The following is a 21381-nucleotide window of genomic DNA, read 5'->3' on the forward strand; positions in this document are numbered from 1 at the left end:
TATAAACTGTTTGTAGTTCACCAACAACAAAACCCTTAGATCCTCATACTGTACGCATGAAGCACCGACCTGCACTTCTTCTCCATGTTCACCGACCACTTCCACCAGCCTCGAGAGCAGGTCGGAGACAGCGTGGGCGGAGATGGGCTGGCGGAGGGCGCGGAACACCTGGAAGGAACGGCCGGCGTAGTGACGCGACGAGCTGCACAAGGCCGTCTGCAGCGCCACGTCGCTCAGCTGCTGCTCCAGGTGGAAGTCTGACACAGACGGAGCAATGCAAACAAGAATTATTGAACAGTTCTGAATTAAACGATTAATCAGTTAATAATTACTGCTAAGAAGATATCTAGGAGTTACCTGACTTGGGCTCTTTGAACACGGATACAACATGTCGCAGAAAGTTCGTCAGCTGTCCGGTGCTTTTTGAAATTTGGTTCTTGGGCGAAATGTCTTCGTGGCACCACAGCGGTCCATACGCTCTGTAACACAACAGTTTCCTAGTTATTAACAAACACACAGTATATTCTCTATTCGGAGTGTTCAGGAAATAAAACTCTCCGAACAAACAAATTCCACAACATTTCAAGAGACTTGATAAGATGACAGGTTTTTACTGCAATTTCCATGATGTAATCTTGGTAAATACCAGCAGCATCAACCAATTTAAGTATCAAATATAATCTACTCTGATACAGATCCATTGCACTGTGCATACAGCACCACTAGGTGGTAATCTACATCAAGCTATAGGAGAGAGTAAATCAGAGGGATATTTCTGCCATATGAAATTAATTTACTATGTAAAATCTAAAAAGTAGGGACTGAGTAAAACATGAATAAAAACAGAATGCCCATGTTGTAATATCTTTTACAACATTGCTTGAGAACAACTGAGCCTCAAATTCAGAATGTTCATTACAAAAATCAATAACACTGAGTACTTAAAACATTAAATAAAGTGACTTCATACTGTTTTTTACGTCCTGTGCATAAAACTCAGTCTGGAAATGACTCTAAAAGCGTGTCGACATCAGCACCTTGTCGTCAGAAACTCAATGAGCTTGTTCGTCTTCTCGTCCATTTTACTGGAGGCCACCAGCTCCTCCACCTCATGAGAGATCTCCGGCAGGTTGTTGCTGCTGCCGCCCAGACTCAGGCTGGATGACGTAGAAGAAGAGCTCAGGCCAGAATCCGGCACAGGAGACGCCTGACACTCCCGCAGGAAGTCGACGCATCCTCCTGAACGAAGGAAAATAAAACAGAGTGTGATCAGAATCGGTTGTGATTTCATTTTCCCTGAGTGTAACTTGTAGCTGAGAGATGGCAGGAGCTAATGTATGAAGAGAGCAGCGTCAACCATGTTTTCACATGTCTGGAATTTGATTCCAATTAGCCAACTGACTGTATTTATTTGATGTGGTGGAGCTGACGAGTTGAACTAAGTTGCAACGCAGCTTATCTTCTTGTTAATACACAACATCCGTACAAATACATCAAAGATGGGAGTGAAGCTTTTGCAAACACCGAGGAGAACTTAGATGTTTTCTTTGGATCTCAGTGGCAGCGTTATCATTGTGCGGTATCACTGTGACAAAACAAAAATCACTATTTTTAGCACTGGAGGTTTTATTCAAATGGTCAAGCGGACAAAGGACACTCACATTTCAAAACGTCTAGACGTTTGCAAAACAAATTATCGGCGGGGGGAGGAGGGGAGCCGACCCGGCGTATCTGAGCCCCGAGCAGATGGCCCCAATTTGGGCAAGAGGATAAAAATAGCAGAAAGGAATGCTTTAATCAAGACCTTTGATGTCCTCTGTGCTCAATATTGCTTTTGGCACGGTGTCCAAATATTTCCTCCACAGATAAGAAACGCATCCATCCTCTGACAGGAATGTTAGTCATTCCCTCCCGATGTTCGAGTTTATATTAGCCGGAGAGATGAGCAATGTGTCAAATGCCAGGCTGCTCCGTCAGCTGGACCGACAGCTACTCCAACCTTTTGGCAAAGTGTGAAATTATTTGCAGTTGAAACTCAAACAGGAGATTTTTTTCACCTGAAGGTAAATACTCGGGCTGCAGACTCGGTTTGCAGGTGAGAGTCTTGGTGCCGTTGATCTCACGCGTCTGCAGCAGGACGGAGGCGATGGCCTGGAAGTTGTTGTTACAGGACAGCGTGATGAGCAGGTGGAGGAGGAGACGTTTGCTGTGCTCAAACACCTCCGGACGGCAGTGATCCATGCCTGAAGGGAGGAACAGAGCAGTCAGACTATTTCAGCCCACTGAGAACTCAAAGCCAAGCGGGTGTTTGACATAGCGTGGACAACTGACGCTTCTTTACAAGTTTCTTCTCCTGATTTCACAACCTGTATCTCAAAGCTCCAACCTGTTAAGTCAGTCATGATATTCACATTGTACAGATGGTTTTACAGAGAAACTGATCATCGTCTGAACTCACCTAGAAACAAGGCATGAAGCAGTAAAGGCAAGTGCATGGCCCAGTCCTCCCTCACACTGTGGTCCACAACCATCTCTGTCATGCAGATGACGGCTATATTACACCTGTAACGAACGAAAACATGTACTGATGAGTTGAGTGGTGCTGGTTTCATCTCTCTGGAGGTTATCAAAGTTCAAACATCAGTATGACTGCAGTGGCTGTGGGTCAGGAGGTAGAGCTATTGTCCCCCAATTGAAAGGTCAAAGGTTTGATTCCCGGCTGCTGCAGGCTACATGTCAAAGTGTCCTTGGGCAAGATACTGAACCACAAATTGCCAAATGAATGTGTGTGTGAATGGATGAATGACTGACTGGAGATGTAAAGCGCTTTGAGTGGTCAATATGACTAGAAATCTGTTGGAGTAACTAGCATGGTTGTATTTTTTAGAGGACACCGGATTCAAAGACGGAGCGTAGTCAATTCACTCACCTGTTGAACATGCCATGAAAAGTTTCTAGCCTCTTTCTGGGTGTGACTTATGATGACATCACACATTTGTATATATGGCTTTTCTCAGCTTGAGAAACATTTTACAAATAGAAAAACCTCAATGGATCACAAACAATTCACATACAGATCTGTTATAATTGACCTGAAACCAGTTAGAGGTGTCCTTTTCGGACCAGAAGGGAAACTTTCGCAATGGATGGACGGATGTGTGCAGCGGTCTAACCTGTGCAGCGGTCCTCTGGGAGTGATGGTCTCTGGCAGAAAGTCCACCAGCGGAGCCCAACATCCTCCATTCAGAGGCATGGGCAGAGGATGAGGCTGGTTGGTCTCGATGACAACCACCAGCCAATCAGCATAGGGGGGCAGAGGTTCACCTAAACGGTTAAAGAGACCGTTGACATTTAGCACACACGGACACACATTTCATTCAAACATAAGAGATGAAAGAGTTGCATTTAAAGCTATTTTTTTTAAAGCTTTTTATTCTTAATTAATACTTAATTACTTAATTATTCTGACTCACAATAGTCAGTCACTAATTCAGACCAACAGAGTGTAACAAAGCTGTTTTTGGGTCACTGGCAGCAGTGAAGAGGCCCTGGGCTCCACTACTTTTATTTCAGTGCCAGTTCTCACAGAAGCCTTTTAAGAACCCCAGGCGACTCTGCACTGCTCATGCATTATCAATGACACCATGCCGCTCACCATCTTACCCTCCAGGCCCACAGCCTGTGTATTCCACACTCACCAGACCATGACAGCCACAGCTTTTTTTTTTAACGGGGGTGTCTGGAGCAGAAATAAACTCACTCTTATCTTCATCGTACGATCCTCCCGAGCTGTTGCTGTAGCGCGATTCCAGGCGGTTGTGGGCTCGCATTATGTGGCTTAGCCTGAGGTTGGAGGGAAAAACGAAAAAAAAGATTAATGATGGGTCTTGCTGGGACTGTAATTAATCTAATGATAAGCTCTAAGATACTTAGGGCTACCTCTCTTCATTTTCCTTCACAGTCTTGGCATCATCTGTGTCAGGAAAGCTCTCCTGGCCCGGGACGACAGTGTTGCTGCTCGATGTGGTGCCTAGAAATGAACAAAAAAGGAGCATTTCTAAGTCATTAAAGTGGCATCAATACGTTTTCCTATCTGAACCTTAGACTAATCAAACAGCTCAGACTGGATTCAATTAAGTTGACAGTGTTTAATGACATATGAGGGAAATGTCTTGTTTTTAACTAATACAAGTTTCTGCTGATAATTATTGTCTGTTATTAAATGTTTGTTATAGCTTTAAGTTGCATTTGTTTCTTGTATTGTAGATTTGGGGCGCTGGTCAGGTACCGCCCCTCCTTTTGCTACCTGGTGCAGGTAATGTTGGAAAGTATTCAGTAAATGTTGGGAACTTGTTTAGTGAAGTTCATTTAGAGCAATGTTTGGATCTTTATTTCTTCTCACACTGCACTTCAGCTCAAATAATTCTACAGAAACTGGGCTAAACCCGACTTTAGTCTCAGCCTGCCAGCCTTGTTCCATTGCAGGGTTATCCCTGAGTTTCAGGGGTTATTCCCTGAAGATCAACTAAACACGGGGCACTTCATTCATCATCACACGACATAATAGAATGTGAACATTTGTCACATGTTACAACAAACATTTAATGAATCGTATAGCGTTGGTCTCAACTTAAACCCCGGTTATCCTGGGCAGCCCTGTGCCAAGAATACACCGTATAAAAAGCCCCTTTGCGTGAATTAATTAAATAAATCTGAATTTTGAAGTGAAGCGAAGTGAGCTGGAAGCAACCACTTCATCAGTGCCCGCACCAAGTAATGTTAATGATTTTTAACATCAGCACTGCTCCACAATCACCGCTGGGATCCAGAGCAAACACACTTTTCCACGGTTGGCTACTAAGTGGTTCCACTGGATCAGGTGGGATTTCCTGGTTGGGCGATTAATCCCATTAAAACAAATGTAACTTGTGTTCATTCTGTTCAGAGAGACAGAGTCGTTAAAGTGCACCTGAAGCTGCTGTGGAGACTTTGTGGCTCGTGGCGGTGAAACGATAGAAAGGGGGGCTGTCACAGTGCTGCACCACCGGGTTGACCGGATCCGTTTGCTGCAACTCAAATATCAGCTCCTCCATAGTTTGCATGGTGTTGTTCCGGCACAGATAGATCACCACCTTCTTGATCTGCACAAAGACGTCGCAGAGCACATATCCGTGAGAAACTGGAAAACATAAAAGACAGCTACATAACATTTACATGTTGGCCAAAATTACATAGGAAAGATATCTTACATATGGCAGGAGGGTGGTGTCGCTGCTCACACCACACAGGCTGATGAGAAACTGCAGTGTGGTTCGCAGATTGTTGCTCCACTTCTCATTGCTGACTAAAGCGTTCCAGGCGTTTTCCATCTCTGGTCCAGGTAGATCATCTCCATACTGACCAGAGAAGAACATGTTAGTTGCATTGGTCACAAATTACCAATATCCTTGGTTTGATTACATTTCCCAAAGGTGGCTTTTTACCTTGGCGGTCATGAACATGAGGTTGTTGAGCACCATGGACGTGGCCTGTAAGGAGCCCCAGCCTGTGCCCTTCAGCTGATGGGACGAACTGGTGCTGATTGTGCGGCTTGATGCATCATAGTCTGAGGTGCAGGGTGTGAAGACCGGGAGCAGCAGGCCGCTATCCACCAGCTCGATGTTACCGAGCCAGGGCAGGAGGTAGGTTAGCATGATCTGCCTTCCATTGGGATGAGTGGTGGAGAACCTCTGGCTAACCTCTGGAACAATATATAAAAAAACACCAGTGTTTATATCCTACATGGAAATAAATACATACTCAGTTTTAACCATAATTGCCGGTTCAGTCCTGATCCACATATGAATTCAACTTAAATCCGAGTGTCGTTTAATCGACCTAAGCTCTCAGTGTTTCTGTGGTTCGCGGAGCGTTCCATAGATACAGTATCTTTAGAAAAATGATCAACCAGTATTTAGTGGGAAGCCATAAGATGATGAAAAGCCTGCAGGCTGCCACACACACACGCACACACACACAACACACACACACACACACACACACACACACACACAGCATACATGTGACACAAACCTGAGAATAGAGGAAGTGTGAGCTCAGGGTACATCCTGGCCAGCTGGCTGGAGAGCTGAGGCAGGGAGACACTGTACAGAGGAGGCAGCGGGCCGTGGGTCCCGTAGAGGATGCTGTTTGGCTTCGGCTCTGCGATCCTCTTAGAGTACACAAACAGCTTAGCCTCCAGAATCTGTTCGAAGGAAGAGGAGAAAACATATGATTTATCTATCCAACGGTGTCTTTTGTAAGATACGGCCAGAATTCGAAACTAGCTGCAAAAACATAGGGGGCAGCACAACACCAGAGCTGCTGCTCAGTATACTCTCTGCTGTGGCCACCTTCCATTAGGTAATTAGCTCGGTTGTCTGAGAAGCTAGTAGCCATATTAGCTTAAGTTATTCTGGATAAGACAAACCAAGAGCATTGAGTTTGAATGTTTTTCTTATAAGTAAGAAAAACAGGTGCGCTAATAATTTCTTTCTTGACATTTTAAACGTTTATTTAGTACTATCGCTTCTTGAGGTACTAGTGGTATTACGAGACAGGACCAAGCTCCAGGAAGCACGGCAGGCTTTGAAGCCAGTTTTCATAGTGGCCGAACTGTGTAATAATGTCGTTCACTATCATAATTTGGAAAGTCTAGAGCTGCATGATTGAATTATTTTGTCCACGTTCAAGTTAATCGGCTGGGTCGGCGGAAGTCTCTGGTGTGCACACTCTCTTGGCCACACAACACAGAAGACACCGGTATTTTCATACCCAGAAAGTCAAGCCTTTTTGGCTTGAGGTGCCACTGAGCAGCTTCTCTAAGAATGTGCATGTTTTAAATAAAAATACACACAATCTACACAGGACAGTAGACAACAGTGCTTGTGTTTCTCACCTGCATCAGCTGCATTGAAATCTCATATATGTCTCTGTTGGTGTCTGATGCCTTGAAGAGGACCAGATTCAGCAGGGTGACTATATCACTTGGGTAGTTTCGGCTAGTAAGGAAGGAGAGAGGGCAGAAAATAACTATGAAGTAATGTTTCTGTATTAAGAAATCAGTACTGAGTGCATAGGAGGATCAGCTGAGGTGAGGCTTCAGCGTCTAAGTGGTTTCCTCACTAAGACAAGAAATCTGCCTGATCCAGAGAACAGGAATAGGACTCCACAAAAAGAAACGAAGATGAGAGCAAAACTGTGCTTTTTAAAAACCATGTTCACCGGCGGCTGACCTCCACCGGCTGAGGAGATGACAGGGAGATTGTTGAGGTTTTGTACCTGCTGCCACAGACTGTAGCAATGGCTTTGAAGCAGCCTGAGGCGAGCTGGTAGGAGCCTGTGTAGCAGCGATCCACAGCCCAGTTGAATAGGTTGACCTGGTCGGCATTGAGCTCCAGGAGCAGGATGACCACTTCACAGCCAAGTTGGTGGACCTGCGCCAGGAGCAGACAACAACACAGGCCCTCCTGAGTTTCATGTCTTTTTTAAAGGATTCCCTGTAGACCTGCTTTTATCATGACCTATTTTTGACAGCTTCAGGGATTGAGTGTAAAGTGATTCCAGTAGCTCCACTTCTATCATACAAGAAAGGCCATAAATTGCATTTTCTTGGCTACCTGCCCAGTTAATGCTTCTACTCAAACCATGTACTGAAAGCAGATGGAGAAGGTGTCAAATAAAGAAGCAGGTACTTTATCTTGTATCGCAGTAAACTGAAGTAAAGACAATATTAGACAAATGTATTTTGAAACAAAACTCTCTTTCACTACTCGCCAGTGCTCCTGCAAGATAATGGCGAGCACTTGGCGAGGTCTAGTGTTGGGCTTTTACAAAGCCGGCTTCAGCAAGCTATCGGGGGGGGGGGCTTTCTGGGTCAGCTCTTTGTCTCAATGCAGTGGTAAAGTTTTGGCCACATACCCGCTGATCCTGGCAGGCTAGTATATTATCCAGCCACTTATAGAGGTATCCGTCTGGAGAGAGGCCAACGTTATCAAACACAGGCCCGCAGCACAGCACAGCAGACATGGCCTGAAAGAGCAAACAGTCAACATCACTCACTCCGTTATAGATTTTAATACCCGAGAGAAACATATTCACAGTCTTACTTTCCCAATTCATCTTAAACTGATCCACCCCCGGACCAAATGTTGTAAATCACTGCAAAATAACACATATCTATTCCAAATGTGGTCTTTCAACACGACACTGGCCAAACAGAGTGGCCAAGTTAAAGTCCCCAATGTGATATATATTTGAGCAAAAGTATCTAATAATAAATGTACTAATAAAAGTCATTATTGTGGGAGAAAATGTAAATTAGTTAAAGTAAAAGTAAATTACACATATGGTTATATGTATACTTGAACATCTGACTGGCAGCTGTGTTGTTTACACTGCACACAGCTCAGTGTGGTTACTCACATTATGTGAGATTAACCTAAGTCTGTTGTTTTTTCAGTACCAACGATAGAACGGAGAAATACAAAAACCTGATGTTGATCAAGCCAGGATTGTCTGGGTGGAGCACTTTCTCAGGCAAGTTTGTATTTGTCTTGTGGGTGGAGAAGAGTCCACACCAAACAAAGGAATTACATTTCAAGAAATCTCTTGGCTGGCAGAGATAGGTTAGGTTAGGATTTTCTCTAATGCAGCAGATCGTCGGTGATCAGGGGGCCCGTTTCACAAAAGACTGTTTGCTCAACGAAATAAGTTAAATCATAAGACACAAAAAGATTTATTTTTTTTTTTTCAATAGACACAAGAAATCTGTGGATTTATTCTGCAGTTTCTTTCTCAAACGTCCACAGCTAATTTACTTTTTTTCTTTTCCCACTACACTTAATCATCTAACCCACCCTAAAATCTAGTTTATTGTGTTCGGTGCAAAAGGGTATAATTGGCATTCATTCGACTGGTTCTGTGGTAGTCTTGGGTATTTATCGGCCCTAATTTGCTGTAATGGGAACATGATGCTTAGGTATACACGTTAATTGTCCCTTTTCTGGTGCGATGCTTTGATGCAAGTTGAGGTTAAGGATGTTGGCACGTACATACTTTTTTTTTCCGCCTCTGTTCAAGCAGCGTTTGGACATCGTTCAGCTCTGCATTGAGTCTGAACGAGGGACTAAAATATGTTAAAATAAATCACTGAACCATTGTGTACTCGCCTCCTTGTTATTTTCTGCTGCTTCCTGTCCTCCGCAAATTTGTGAAGTCAAACTACTTGCACTTGCAATGCGAGTCAATCTTGCATTTTTAATGCTTATTTTTTTTGTGGAAGGCAGTAAACTGCAGAAAGTGTGTTTACCTTCAGGGCACAGTATTGATATCTTGTTATCTGGTGATTCCTGTCGCTGTAGCGGTCCAGAGGGGTGAACATGATGCTGAAAGGGCCGGCCCACTGACTGAAGAGGATGAAGAGGTGATGCCGCAGGCTCTGCTGTGGAAACAGGAAGCGCCTGTGGTGCACTGGGGAGGGAGATGAGAAAGCCTGTTAAGGCTCTGCTCATTGAGAGAGTCAGCAAAAATATTGAAGCATCTTAACTCTTAACTAACTCCTAAAAGTGCATTTTCCAGGATGGTAATAAGATGTTGTTGTCCCTCGACAGATCATTAGACATTCAGTGGGGACTTGTGAATGCTTGGCAACCCCATGACTCATCACATGTTCCGGCCTGCTGTGTCCTTAAGCAGCACTACTTTTGCAGCTCTGTTTGGCCCGCGTCCAAATCAAGATCAATGTCAAGTGTTTCGTGCTGCATGTGCTGAGCTGACAGAGGCCGAATGGAGGCCTGTTGTATCACTCACGATCCACAAATTGATGATGGATGTTGTATTAGTGGTTTAAAGTAAAAGAACTGCATTTGATGTTACATTCTGACCTGCAGAGCATTTTAGTGACTGGCTTGACAAGAGAGCTGAACCTACCTGGTACACATTGGATGAGGTTGGCCACCATGGCGCTGAAGTGAGCTCGGATGTCCTTGAGGATCTCTGCATCTTTGTCATTCTCAGCTTCCAGTAGCATCCGGGTCAGATCCACATACTCCAGGAACAGAGCGCCCAGAGCCAGGGTGTCACGTTCCAGAGCTCCGTTTGTGCTGTCGGATCACAGAGACGACAGTGAGACGCCCGATGAAAAGAAATCACAAACCAAAGAGTAGGTAAGACTAAGATTTCAGCTGCTTTTTCAACACCTGTCAACACGTCCATTTATCATAAGGGGTTATATCAAGGTTATATCTCGATGATCGTATTAAATCATCTTAAGCCACGTTTTTACCCAAATACCTGGAACTTTAAGCACCAACTACTTTTTTTAAGGAAGTGAAAGATTCCTTCTGCCAGTTTTCAGAAGAGCCTGTACTTTTAGAAAGTGCTTTCCAGAACTACAAGAACCTTTTAGTGGGAATTATAACATCCCAACAACTTAATTCAGACCGTGGTCCCTCCGGTGGAAACACATCTGAACTCACTCTCCCCCCTCAGTGACCTCTGAGTGTGATACTGTGCAGTGTGGATCTGTAATATGTCAACTAATGCCATACTGACCTGTCACTGATGACACCTGCATCAGCCAACAGCTCAAAGATCCTCAGCAGCTGCAGTCTCAGCAGGTCCCGTCGCTCTCGCCGCTTCTTGTTCTGCGAAAAATCATTACGTAGAATCGTTCACGACAGAATTCCAGGTACCAATATCATTAATCTATACTTAGCGTCTGAGATTTCCCGATATGTGCCAGCTCTCTGGTAGAATTACAGCCTGCTATCTCGTTCATTAACAAATTAAAACCAACAGTAAATGGAAAATATTATAAATGCTGCAAATGCAGTGAACCAACCTCAGGTCTTCTTTCTAACGCTTCTTTCATTAGGGGATGTAGCTCCTCCACAAGTTCCCTGCGTGCAGACGGTGAAAATATAAACAAGTTAACACCGAGGTAAATGGACGAAATTTAATTGCAATGAGATTATTGTTACTTTTTTTTTTTTTTTTTTTTTTTACAGGAAAAAGAGATTAGAGCTTAAAATAAAATCTGATTTAGTTTTTTTCTTTTTGGGAACAATTTAGATGAGGCTGTAAATGGCAACAAGGCACCGCTCAAGTATAATCCCCAGTTTATCTCCACTTTAAATCCACACAGATACAGGTCAACACTTATTAATGGATTGTCCTCTTAACTCTCATTTGACTGGTCCTGCCCCATTAAATGAGACAACAACAACACAATCTCCATCTTGAAACCAAGAAGTCAATCACATGCAAACATTTTGGGACGATAAAAAACATTTGTGAGAGGAAATTTGACTTGAAATTCCCCAGATTAGATAAAACAGGGTTCCTTGATATACCTGAACACAAGGGAATTGGTGCGCCCAAAGCCCAGTACTAAAGACTCTGTCAACTCGATGCTCTCTGCCCTCATCAGTGGAACCAACTGCTTCAGAAGCCAAGCCACAGACGGGCTCCCGATAACCTGAAACATCAAACACCGGCGGTTCAGTCACACACTGTAAACCTTGAACACGCTAATTACACAGGGCTGCATGGAGATAAGTGTGTACAGTTGAGAATATATCAGCTTCCTGTTCTATTCATGTAAGGTAGCTGCTGTGAAATATAACGCTTTCGAGGTTGAATGTCAACAAGCTCCATATGAACACCTGATCCTGGAGAGACAAAGCACTGTGGGGAATTAATAAGGCCAGAGGGCGAGGAGGCGGCTACCTTGTTATCGTAGCTGACACCGCTGTCAGGCGTGGCGGCAGAGATCTCAGGTGTCGATGCTCTCAAATGGCCGGGGCTCATGATACTGGGCTTGGCCACCCCGAAGCAAAGGATCAGGTAGTTTCTCCACAGGGTTACGTAATTGTCCCCGCTGCCAGACGTGCTGGTCTTCTTTGCATACACTGGGTTACTGGTGAATCACACAAAAAGAAAAGACGATTATTTTTATCTGAGCTGCTTTTAACACGGGGTGTCTTTTTCATATGCAGTGAGGAACCGGGATCAGGTAGCTATGCTTAAAAACAGCAACTCTAAGTATGGATGTACAGAAAAAAGAAAATGGAACAAGTGTTTCATCACCGGAAAAAAGGTCCCATATTATCATTTTCATACTCTGATTGGTCAGCTCTCACAGGCCTGAGCAGGCACCGCCCACCATGTTTCCGCATGGTGGGCTCTGCTTTGTTTCTGCTGGAGGCATGGCTGATGGTGGTGACTGTATGGGCATCACAATGTTATAGTAGTCGTGACGGCGGAGAGCAGCGTCGTCACTTACTTCGGGTCCACCAGGGGCATGAGCGTCTGCATCCGGGTGAAGGCGTAGGGCCAGGCGTAGCTGAGAGCCGTCGGGCAGTGTTTGGGCAGGTTGTCCTGTCGGAGGAGGCTGTACACACACAGCACCCAGGGGTCCTTCACAGACTGGGCGAAGATCCACACGTGCGAGGGGCTCCTGATGTCGTAATGACTGTTGACGAGCAGCGCGTTCCACTCCACCAGCCACTGGAGGTCGACGTGGTGGCCAGCTGGCAGGGCGGCCTGCGAACAAGCAAGTGGCACAGCAGGGTCAAAGGTCAGGGGTCACGGCTGGATTAGACTGTCAGCACTTCCTCCACCTCTTCATCCACACGCTTAGGAATAATTTATTCAAACGTGAATGAGGAGGGTATTATGAGAAGTATATTTAGAAACACAGTTCAATAATGCATGTCAGGACACTATTATCCCATTCTCAATAAATCTGTATTCTTAGCATCGCGATGACAGCTTGATGATTACATAAATGAGAGTCAAAAGGCCAACAGCTGCTCAGTTCCAGATGTTCTTTCAGTTTTTTAACATCACGTAACTAAACCGAGCTTCTGTCTTGCAGTCAACAGTTTGCTGTTCTGTCATGTTTAAACCACCCTCGATGCCTTCATAAAAGAAACGATCAAGCACGTCATGTGAAATGAATCCAGTGTTTATAAAAACAAAAGCAAATCGTCTGTAGGCACGTCTCATGTGGGACTGAATCAAGATCCAAACGACTCACTGTGTCAGAGACGGTGACGTTGACGAAACTCTCCAGGATTACAGGGCTGAGCTGGTCCATAATCTCTATCATCGGTTTGTCATCATCCTGCAGGTGAACGCAGAAAATCACAGTCGGTAAACACAGTCATCAATCTTTCCTGTATCCTGTCAGCCGAGTTTAAACTCTATCTCGCTTTATTACCTCGGACTGCCCGATGGTCATGAAGAGACTCCGTATCTCTTTGAGGATGGCGACGGCGAGTCTGCGGGTGCTCAGCTGACAGGAGCAGAGCAGCACGAGCGCCAGCCCCTCCACGGCGTGCAGCACAGAGGAGTGAGGGCCGCGCTCGGCAGGCATCTTCAGACTCGAGCCCGTCTGCAGCAGCTGTGAGAGAAACATCAAAACAAAACAAGAGCTGGTTTCACGGTTGTGTGATTAAAATGACACCTGAGTAAATTACATTTTTTTTATTTCTACATCACGGCGTGAGAGCAGCTGTTAGCAGAACCATTAGAAGGGCAGATAGCAGAAACCAAACAGAAAGGAGTCACATCATAATTGGTCTTTCCCACGTTAAAAGGTACACAAATATGTCACAGCTGTGTACCTCTGCGGTGTGTACTTTAGCAGTGTCACAGCTCTTCCCTGGGGCCGCCAGGGTTAGTTTCCACTGTGTGAGCAGTTGCAGTAGTAATTTGAGGGATGTGTCCAACAGTCCCTGGTGAGTGTCTTGGACCTCCCGTAACAGGAAGTTGGTGTATCCGAACAGGACGTCGTCACGCCAGTCGGAGAAATCCACCAACAGGCTTTGCAAGGAATTCTGGGCTATGAGTCGCAGCTCGTCGTCCATGTGGATCGTTAATCTGACAGGAGAAAACATAAATGTTACAAGCATGTTTATGGGAACAAAAAATAAGTTCCTTATCTACGCCCGCGCAGCGTAGAGATTGGATTTTCACAGTGCACAAATCTCATCGGTCTCATCTGTGATACAAATCTGATGTACAGAGACAAGCCTTAAATCTGTCGGCTGCATAAAGCAAGATCAATTGTTAAGCTTTCTCATATCAGAAAAATAATTTAGTGTAAGAAAATGAACTAAAAGACCTGATCAATATTTAAACTACGGTGTTTTAAGAGTTTGAAAGCACATTTTTTTGTCTAGCAAAGGGTTTGTCAAAAGCTTTTTAGACAGCAATTTCATGTTAACTCTACAAACACAGAATAATCAAATTTTGCACTTCATATGTTATATTTATATTTATTTAATTTAAGAGGGGATAATGCACATTAATCAACATAAGCACTTAGGTCCATAAATGTGCAAGACTGAATCAAATCTGTGGAGTCTCTGGTAGGTCGACAGAGTACAAAAAACATTAAAACCACTGAAGACAATGAGCATGTTTGACTGTCCAGTAACCAGTGTTGTAGACATTTTACAACACGCTGCATATTAAATGTGCAATATGTAAGAATTGGTCAGCATAAGGGGCAGCATATCTGAAGCATGACCCCCCCTGCTATTAGCTCAGTTAGCTGTGCAGCTAGCAGTCCTTAGCTGACATTAAAACTGTTATTTCTTTACATTCTGTTTACATTTTTTCATTTTTCCACTAGAATTCTTACATTTTGCACCCTTAAAGGGAAGCACACAATAAAAAAAAAACATGTTTTAGATCGACACACAAACTTCGGAAGCAGGAAATTCAGGTTCACCTTCTACTTTCTCCAGACAAACATTCATTTTACACTTGATTGACTTTTTAAAGAGGTGACTCACCGGGAGAGCAGGTCTATTAGCTCTGGCTTAGACATCCCGTCGGGCAGGATGCGGGGAATGGCAGCGACACACGTCCTGAACAAGTCGATCTTGGGCTTCCTTTCACCCCTGGAAAGGTCAGATTTCAAGTTGAACAACAAAAGCTGCTTTCAAGTGAAAACAGATCGGGTATTGTGATAAACGGTCGTGAAAAGTTAATTAAGGTAAGGATGAGTTGATGATGGGGCTGGGAACACAGTAAACATTCCTCTGCTGAGTCAGTCGGGAGTTTTGCCAACTTGAAATGTTTTGACAGTTAGGATGACATGGTGCCGTGAACACGTACGTGATCATGTCCTCCGGCTCCTTGTTTAACATCTGCGCGTTAGTCATCATCATGCAGCGGCCCACCTCCTTGTCAAGGTGTCTGAGGATGTTGTCGATAGCTTTCCTCACATGAAAATAATACTGCGACATCCCTGGAGGAGACGACAAGGGGAAAAAGTCGCTGTTACTCTTCTGTAAACGTCCATCTAATTCCAAACTATGCTCTGTGTGTGATTTCTCAGCTCCCTGAACAGAGTGCGTCTCGCTCACCGATGACTTTGGCCTCGTCATCTGTGAGAGTCTTGCTCAGGTACGTCTTCTTCACTCGGAGTGTGTGCCCAGAGGGTAAAGTGCAACCAGTGTTAGGCATGGGAGGCTCGCCGTCCTTCTGCTGCAGTTTATCGGCTATGACCAGGAATGCTCTCAGACCAATATTCATTCTCTGCACAGAGAAGAAACTTCAGGTTCAGATGTTTGTTATCAATTTCCAATACTGCACTGTAAATCCTCCAGGACAGCTGAAACGCCACTTCGTAAACATGAAATCAATTCCACCAGCTGTCACAAGAAGTTACATAGCAAGTGCGTACTTTAATTGCATAATTTCAGTGAATGTTGAATGCGCACCTCTGGGTTAAGACTGAAGGCTTTTGCAGGTTTTCCAACACAAAGAAGGTCAAATATAATCTCTTTCATGGCAAAATCAAGTCTTTCCTGTAAAGAAACAAGAAGAAAAGTGTGTTTAATATGATGTCAGGAAGGACTGAAATCATGAAAAACATCAGGTGTGTCTACAGGACATAACTGTGTTCACCTGTGCAATAAACTGGATGATCTTGACAAAGATATTGAGGGGCATGTCTCTTGGTACAACACTGCGGGATCCTTTGGGGAATAGTGTTGTGACAATGGTGTTGAGGCGACTGTGGACACAGAGAGGAGAAACCATTATGAGGAAAGTTTTATACGTTAGCGTAAAATGACACAAAAAACTGTGTTAAATTTCTTTGCGCAGTATTCTTCAGTCTCGAAGGAGGTTTGCTTTTAGCACGAGTTTATTCTGGGTGTAATAAACAGGTTTTAAAAGCCTGGCTTGGGATTTCTCATGTGGGCTCAGGCTTATAACAACGTCTATAAACTGCTGATAAACCTGTGGGCCACCGGCACTGACAGTCCGGTGCAGTCCTGACCCCAGGCCTGCAATCCTGTCATGACATCAATAAGACGGATGGAAGGTTTGCGTAAAACTACTCGTTCAATTAACTTTTTTGTTTTCTAAAATATTTCTCGTACCAACGAATGTAATTCAGCACGTGACTTTCATCCGCTTCTCAAAGTTACTTACAAAAACACCAGAAAAAGACTGTGAAAAATCACCGATTGAGAATTTTGCAGTCGTGCCAATTTAAGAATTAACATCTGTTGAAAGCAACAGCAAATGCAATCTATGCATCTACATATTTGGCTGGCTCAGCATTTTACAATGGGTAGCAAGATATCTTTAAAACATCAACAGAAAATGAAGCCAACACTGCAACAACTGCAGCTCCTCAAATGGCCACTTGAGGCTGGTTCGAAAAGCATATAAATCCTCAGGGACCTCCATGTTAAATTACCCAACTTTACAGTAGAATCATGTTAACAACCTGGTAGTCGCTTATTTCCCCCTTCATGGCAACCTATACCTATATCAAGGCTTACAGTAATGCATAATTAAGCTGCTAGCCGTCACCATGTTTGACTCAGCCTGCTTCAGCTTCACAACGGCTCTTCAGAAACCTGTGGGTGACGTCACGGAGACAATGTAAATCTTTTACACCGTAAGTGATATTTACCCCTGTGTCGCAGTGTTGCTCTCACACTTGATTCTGATCATGTAGACCCACAGCAGCCGATACAGGGACTCCAGCGCAACGCGCGCCATTTTAGGGTCTCGACTCTGCAATGACATTAAAATTCAAAAGGAAATGAATGACAAGCGCAAGCCAAAAAAAACATATTGTAATCACATGTTGCTTGTACAGTACATTTAATTCACTGCATATAATCAAATACCGACAATCGAGGTAAATTATCAGGGTTCTGTTTAACAACTGAAGTGGCGATAAATAGTCGGTGCTACATGAGCTGCAACCTTGAACCTTTGTGGATCCAGCCATGCCTAAACACAAAGACCGCTGCAGTCTGAATGAAAGGGCTGATGGTTTCCAGGTTACATTACCTTGAGATTTGAGAGGCAGTTGTTAAGGAAGACGTGCCATCTGTTGAGGAAGAACTGCTTCTGGCTGACACACAGCAGGCACGTCACCAGCGGGTAAAACGCCTGCGTAGAGAGCAGATCTCATTGTTTCAACAGCTTCACACTGATTCAGAAATAGGCTGAACACTTATAGTTTCCACATCTAATATTTGAGGTTGTCCTCTGAGTGGGTAATTTCAGGAATTATGCATCATCTCTGAACCATATCTGCATAAGTGCAATTCAAGATGTAAACCCGTTTTCCCTTTGAAGATTTTCTCCTTTTCTTACGCTTTTCGCTGACGACGCATCGCTCATAAAATGTGGCTTTGAGGCATAATCGCTGCCTCAGGGGAATGTAGACCTTCTTTAAGAGCCAACTGCTGTTCCATAAGGGCTGTTGTCTTTCTATTTCACTGTGCTGAAATGCCTTTTTCTGAAGGCACGAAAGAGGTAAGGTCCATTCCACACACTTCTTTATCCTGCGCCGCTTTCGTGCTCATATTTTATGCTCTGAAAAGGCAGCTTGTCTCCCGCCATAAATTATTTCTAGCGCGGACAGTGACGTCGCAAGAGTGCATTACACAAGAGTGACCTTGAAATGCTTGAGGATTCGCAGAGACCGCAGGCATCCAGGCAATCTAAGCATGCGGCAGAGGCTGTCAGACAGGGCCAACAATCAGTGTCAGTTTGTTTTTTGAAGGATAACTAACCAGCGAGTGCTTCTTCCTGGAGGACAAGTCCAGGGTTGTGTCGTACAAGCTGTCCACGAAGTTCCTCAGGCAGGGAACGTTCACCTCGTTCTTCACGGCCTAGGACAAACATCACACACAAGTGGTGCTTGTTTCTCATTTAAATCAAATATTGTGTCATGCATGAAACACATACTGGAAGAGAATAAACCTACTGCTGCAACAGGAACCAAAATTTCCACAAAGAGTCCAGCCAAGGCGTGTTTGATGTCCTTGTCCTTGACTTCCAGGAAATACTGGGCACACTCCTGCAGAAAAGAGAAAAGTGAAGGGTGCAATAAAAAAAACTTGTCACTTTTAATCTGCTCCACATGTAGGAGAGTGAAAAGAGTTAGCCAGGAGATAAACAGACTTCTGTGTAGTGTATGGTCGAAAATTGAATGCAATCCACAAAACGCATGCCAAAGCTAATAGGGAACATAGTCAAAGTGAAAGGGCAGCATATCCTGACAATCCTGAGAATGTTTTGTAAAATGTTTCATACACAATGGCGAACTTGCCAACACTCCTGTTTTTCACCGCCCTGACCAGGTCATAATTCTCCTGTATTTCTCCCGATTTTTGACACCCCTACTGTAGCCTGCTGTTGTGCCTCATCCTCCTCAGTAAGTAAAAGACGGAGAAGTCAGGCACAAAAACACAAAAGAGTATCTTTTTACATATTACAAATACTTAAGGAAATGTTCAATATCTATACAAGTAATTTGAAATTTAAAAAATACAAAAATACATTTTTATACAAACTGATATCTTTACATTTTAGCCATTTAGTAGCCTCGATATAGGTTGGATTTTGAGTAGACAGACGGGAGATCAGCAATTAAGCGGAAGTCATTTTTTTGTTATTCAGTTTATCATTAAAGTGACTTGACGTTTGGTTTATTTGTTCTTTTATCTCCTGATGAGCCTATTCTGACTTTCCACCAACACAGAAGACGTGCCTGGAACAGTTTTCGGATGGAATATACGTCCATCATGTTTCATATATTATTCATGATTTACCAATAATTGAACATTTCCATCCCTAAGTAGCATGAACGCATAGTGTTGACAGAAGCCTATATTCAGGTCTCATTTCGAAACGCAAAATGAAAAAGACAGCCAATAAATGAGTAACGAACGTGCAACGTGAATGTGTAGTCTATGACATATAATCAGCTTTTACTGCAGCTGGTTTATGATAAACATCTGGGGACCCATTCAAAGGAATCTGATGTACCTGCATGAACTGAAACGAGGCTTCAAAATCCTCGACAGGATACATCTTAATTCGGAAGAACTTGACCCCCATGATGAGGCTGATGGTGCTCTGGACTACATATGGACTCTGCTCTTTCTGCCGCAGCTCCTTCAGCTCAGTCATAAACTTCTTCTTCACAGCAGGAAACCTGAGAGAAAAAAAAACCCCAAATGAGATTCTATATAAAGACGTTCCTGCATAGCACATTCAGACGAGTCCTACATCAGCACTTGCACAAAAAAAGTTCCTCGTCTCGGAGTCGTGACGCCGAGAGAATATGGTGACAATATTCAGGAAGCACGCCTCCTAAAATATCATCCCCTCGCCTTATCCTCAAAAAATGCGGACTGAGAGTCTGTGCCCGGAGATGAACCCCTCATCCAGCACCTGATCCCTCGCCCAAATTGAACCAGAGATGGGATTCTTCAGCTGGTCTAAATTTAGAAGACAATTCATCATGGGAGCTCATCTCTTAACCTCTTCACTTTTGGCTAGGAGAGTAATCCAGCCACTGAAAACAGCTGTTTCTCCAGCTTGTTTGTGTGTTGTATTATTATCTCTACAGACACAACTAATGACTGAGAAACTGCATCTTTGTCTGAATAATTTCAGTTCGCCATAACAATCTTGACCTCTTACTTTCTTTCTTGACCTCTGAGGAAAGCAAAGATCGCTATAAAAAGCCGCTCAGTGGAGGAAATTAAGCAGAGTGCACTCTGGAACGGAGGTATGCAGTGTGCTCACCGGCCATATCTCTATTTAAAGGGTTTGTTCCCTGCTGCAATAATCTGAAAACTTCAAATAAACAGACATCAATTTCCAGTCCTAGTTTGGTGTGAGGGGGACCTGTCCAAAAGTGTGTCGTCTCCGCAGCATGTTCCAGTCTCCTGAACCGCGAGATGTTTTGCAGGAAGGCATCAGGAATGGTAACACACCATTATGATGTGGCACGAAACCAAAAGCCGACAGAGCAGAGAGTGGAGATTTAAGAGAAAAACAATGATGTTCAATTACGTAATCGCACTTCTGTCTTCGCTACTTACTTGGACTGAGCTAGTACGCCGATGATTTCGGCATAGAGGTCTGCTACAGTGTGCATGTTGCCAGTGTTAGGACCGTGATACCTGTAGGAAGCACAAGACAAAGACATCAAACCTTGCAGAAATTCAAAATTTATACAGAAAAAACTAACTGTGGTGGAAAAAAACAATCTCTTACCCCTCTTTGTACCTAAAGTGCTTAAAGGCTAAGTTAATGACTTCATTGACCAGGCTGTCAAGGACCGGGTGGAGCGGCATCTAGTTAAGGAACAGGAGAATTATTGTTCAAAAAACACAATATCCACAAACTTTGGGAACAAAATAGCTTAAAGTCAAAGTAAAGGGACACTTCAGACCAAAAGGCCAACAATTTTTCCCCCCTCACCTGTAGCGCTAGTTATTTGATTGTTTTGGAGATGTCTGCTTTCTCTCTTTCTGGAGCCCAAAGTGCCAAATTTACATTGGAAACACTCAACAGCAATGCCTCTTTCCAGAAATCATGACCCTGTCACTCAAGATAATCCACTGATCCTGTTGAGAGCAGTTTCATGTAGGAACTTTTTTCTTTCTGCCGAACTGCTGTTCATCCATCAACTCCATCACTGTGTCACAGCAGCTAGCTTAAGATGTCCAGATTCAGAAACTTAAATGGCTCATATAAGAATGCACACAGTATGTTTTAAAACATCCACGGCACATTAAAAGACAACGCGTTACATTTCATAAAATGTCATGCAGTAAAAAAATTGAACGGCATTAACATAAACCCTGAATAGTAAACACAGTTCTGTATGCTTAGCTCAGTGTTTTTCCTTGTTTTATTCAAATGTATTAGAGTTTCTAAAATGACTATGTCCTGACAGACATGAAACTTCATGTAAACTCAAATAAAAATTTTTTTAATAACAATAATATGGTAGACGTCAGTATCATGCACAACCAACTGTACACGGTATGA

General features: G+C 43.7%; 1 protein-coding gene across 3 annotated transcripts in view; it reads right to left on the bottom strand.

The window, feature by feature from the left end:
- The window catches only part of frya (furry homolog a (Drosophila)), a 52980-nt gene that overhangs the window by 13707 nt on the left and 17892 nt on the right, over positions 1–21381 (bottom strand). For all 3 annotated transcript variants that reach the window (XM_030392244.1, XM_030392260.1, XM_030392252.1), the window contains exons 6-42: positions 20602–20681; positions 20427–20507; positions 19363–19531; positions 18299–18391; positions 18105–18203; positions 17374–17475; positions 16988–17091; positions 15967–16075; positions 15780–15866; positions 15423–15594; positions 15172–15304; positions 14847–14954; positions 13671–13926; positions 13265–13447; positions 13082–13168; positions 12326–12585; positions 11770–11959; positions 11394–11518; positions 10883–10940; positions 10594–10685; positions 9970–10142; positions 9350–9510; positions 7960–8070; positions 7321–7475; positions 6938–7040; positions 6073–6244; positions 5484–5740; positions 5250–5396; positions 4970–5141; positions 3940–4030; positions 3761–3843; positions 3174–3324; positions 2459–2562; positions 2058–2243; positions 1038–1239; positions 358–479; positions 70–257 (exon numbers count right to left, since the gene is read on the bottom strand). In XM_030392244.1, coding sequence (XP_030248104.1) covers positions 70–257; positions 358–479; positions 1038–1239; positions 2058–2243; positions 2459–2562; positions 3174–3324; positions 3761–3843; positions 3940–4030; positions 4970–5141; positions 5250–5396; positions 5484–5740; positions 6073–6244; positions 6938–7040; positions 7321–7475; positions 7960–8070; positions 9350–9510; positions 9970–10142; positions 10594–10685; positions 10883–10940; positions 11394–11518; positions 11770–11959; positions 12326–12585; positions 13082–13168; positions 13265–13447; positions 13671–13926; positions 14847–14954; positions 15172–15304; positions 15423–15594; positions 15780–15866; positions 15967–16075; positions 16988–17091; positions 17374–17475; positions 18105–18203; positions 18299–18391; positions 19363–19531; positions 20427–20507; positions 20602–20681 — 5166 coding nt within the window. The remainder of the gene's footprint in view (positions 1–69; positions 258–357; positions 480–1037; positions 1240–2057; positions 2244–2458; positions 2563–3173; positions 3325–3760; positions 3844–3939; positions 4031–4969; positions 5142–5249; positions 5397–5483; positions 5741–6072; positions 6245–6937; positions 7041–7320; positions 7476–7959; positions 8071–9349; positions 9511–9969; positions 10143–10593; positions 10686–10882; positions 10941–11393; positions 11519–11769; positions 11960–12325; positions 12586–13081; positions 13169–13264; positions 13448–13670; positions 13927–14846; positions 14955–15171; positions 15305–15422; positions 15595–15779; positions 15867–15966; positions 16076–16987; positions 17092–17373; positions 17476–18104; positions 18204–18298; positions 18392–19362; positions 19532–20426; positions 20508–20601; positions 20682–21381) is intronic.

Source organism: Sparus aurata, chromosome 2 (assembly GCF_900880675.1).
Source record: "Sparus aurata chromosome 2, fSpaAur1.1, whole genome shotgun sequence".
NCBI lineage: Eukaryota > Metazoa > Chordata > Actinopteri > Spariformes > Sparidae > Sparus > Sparus aurata.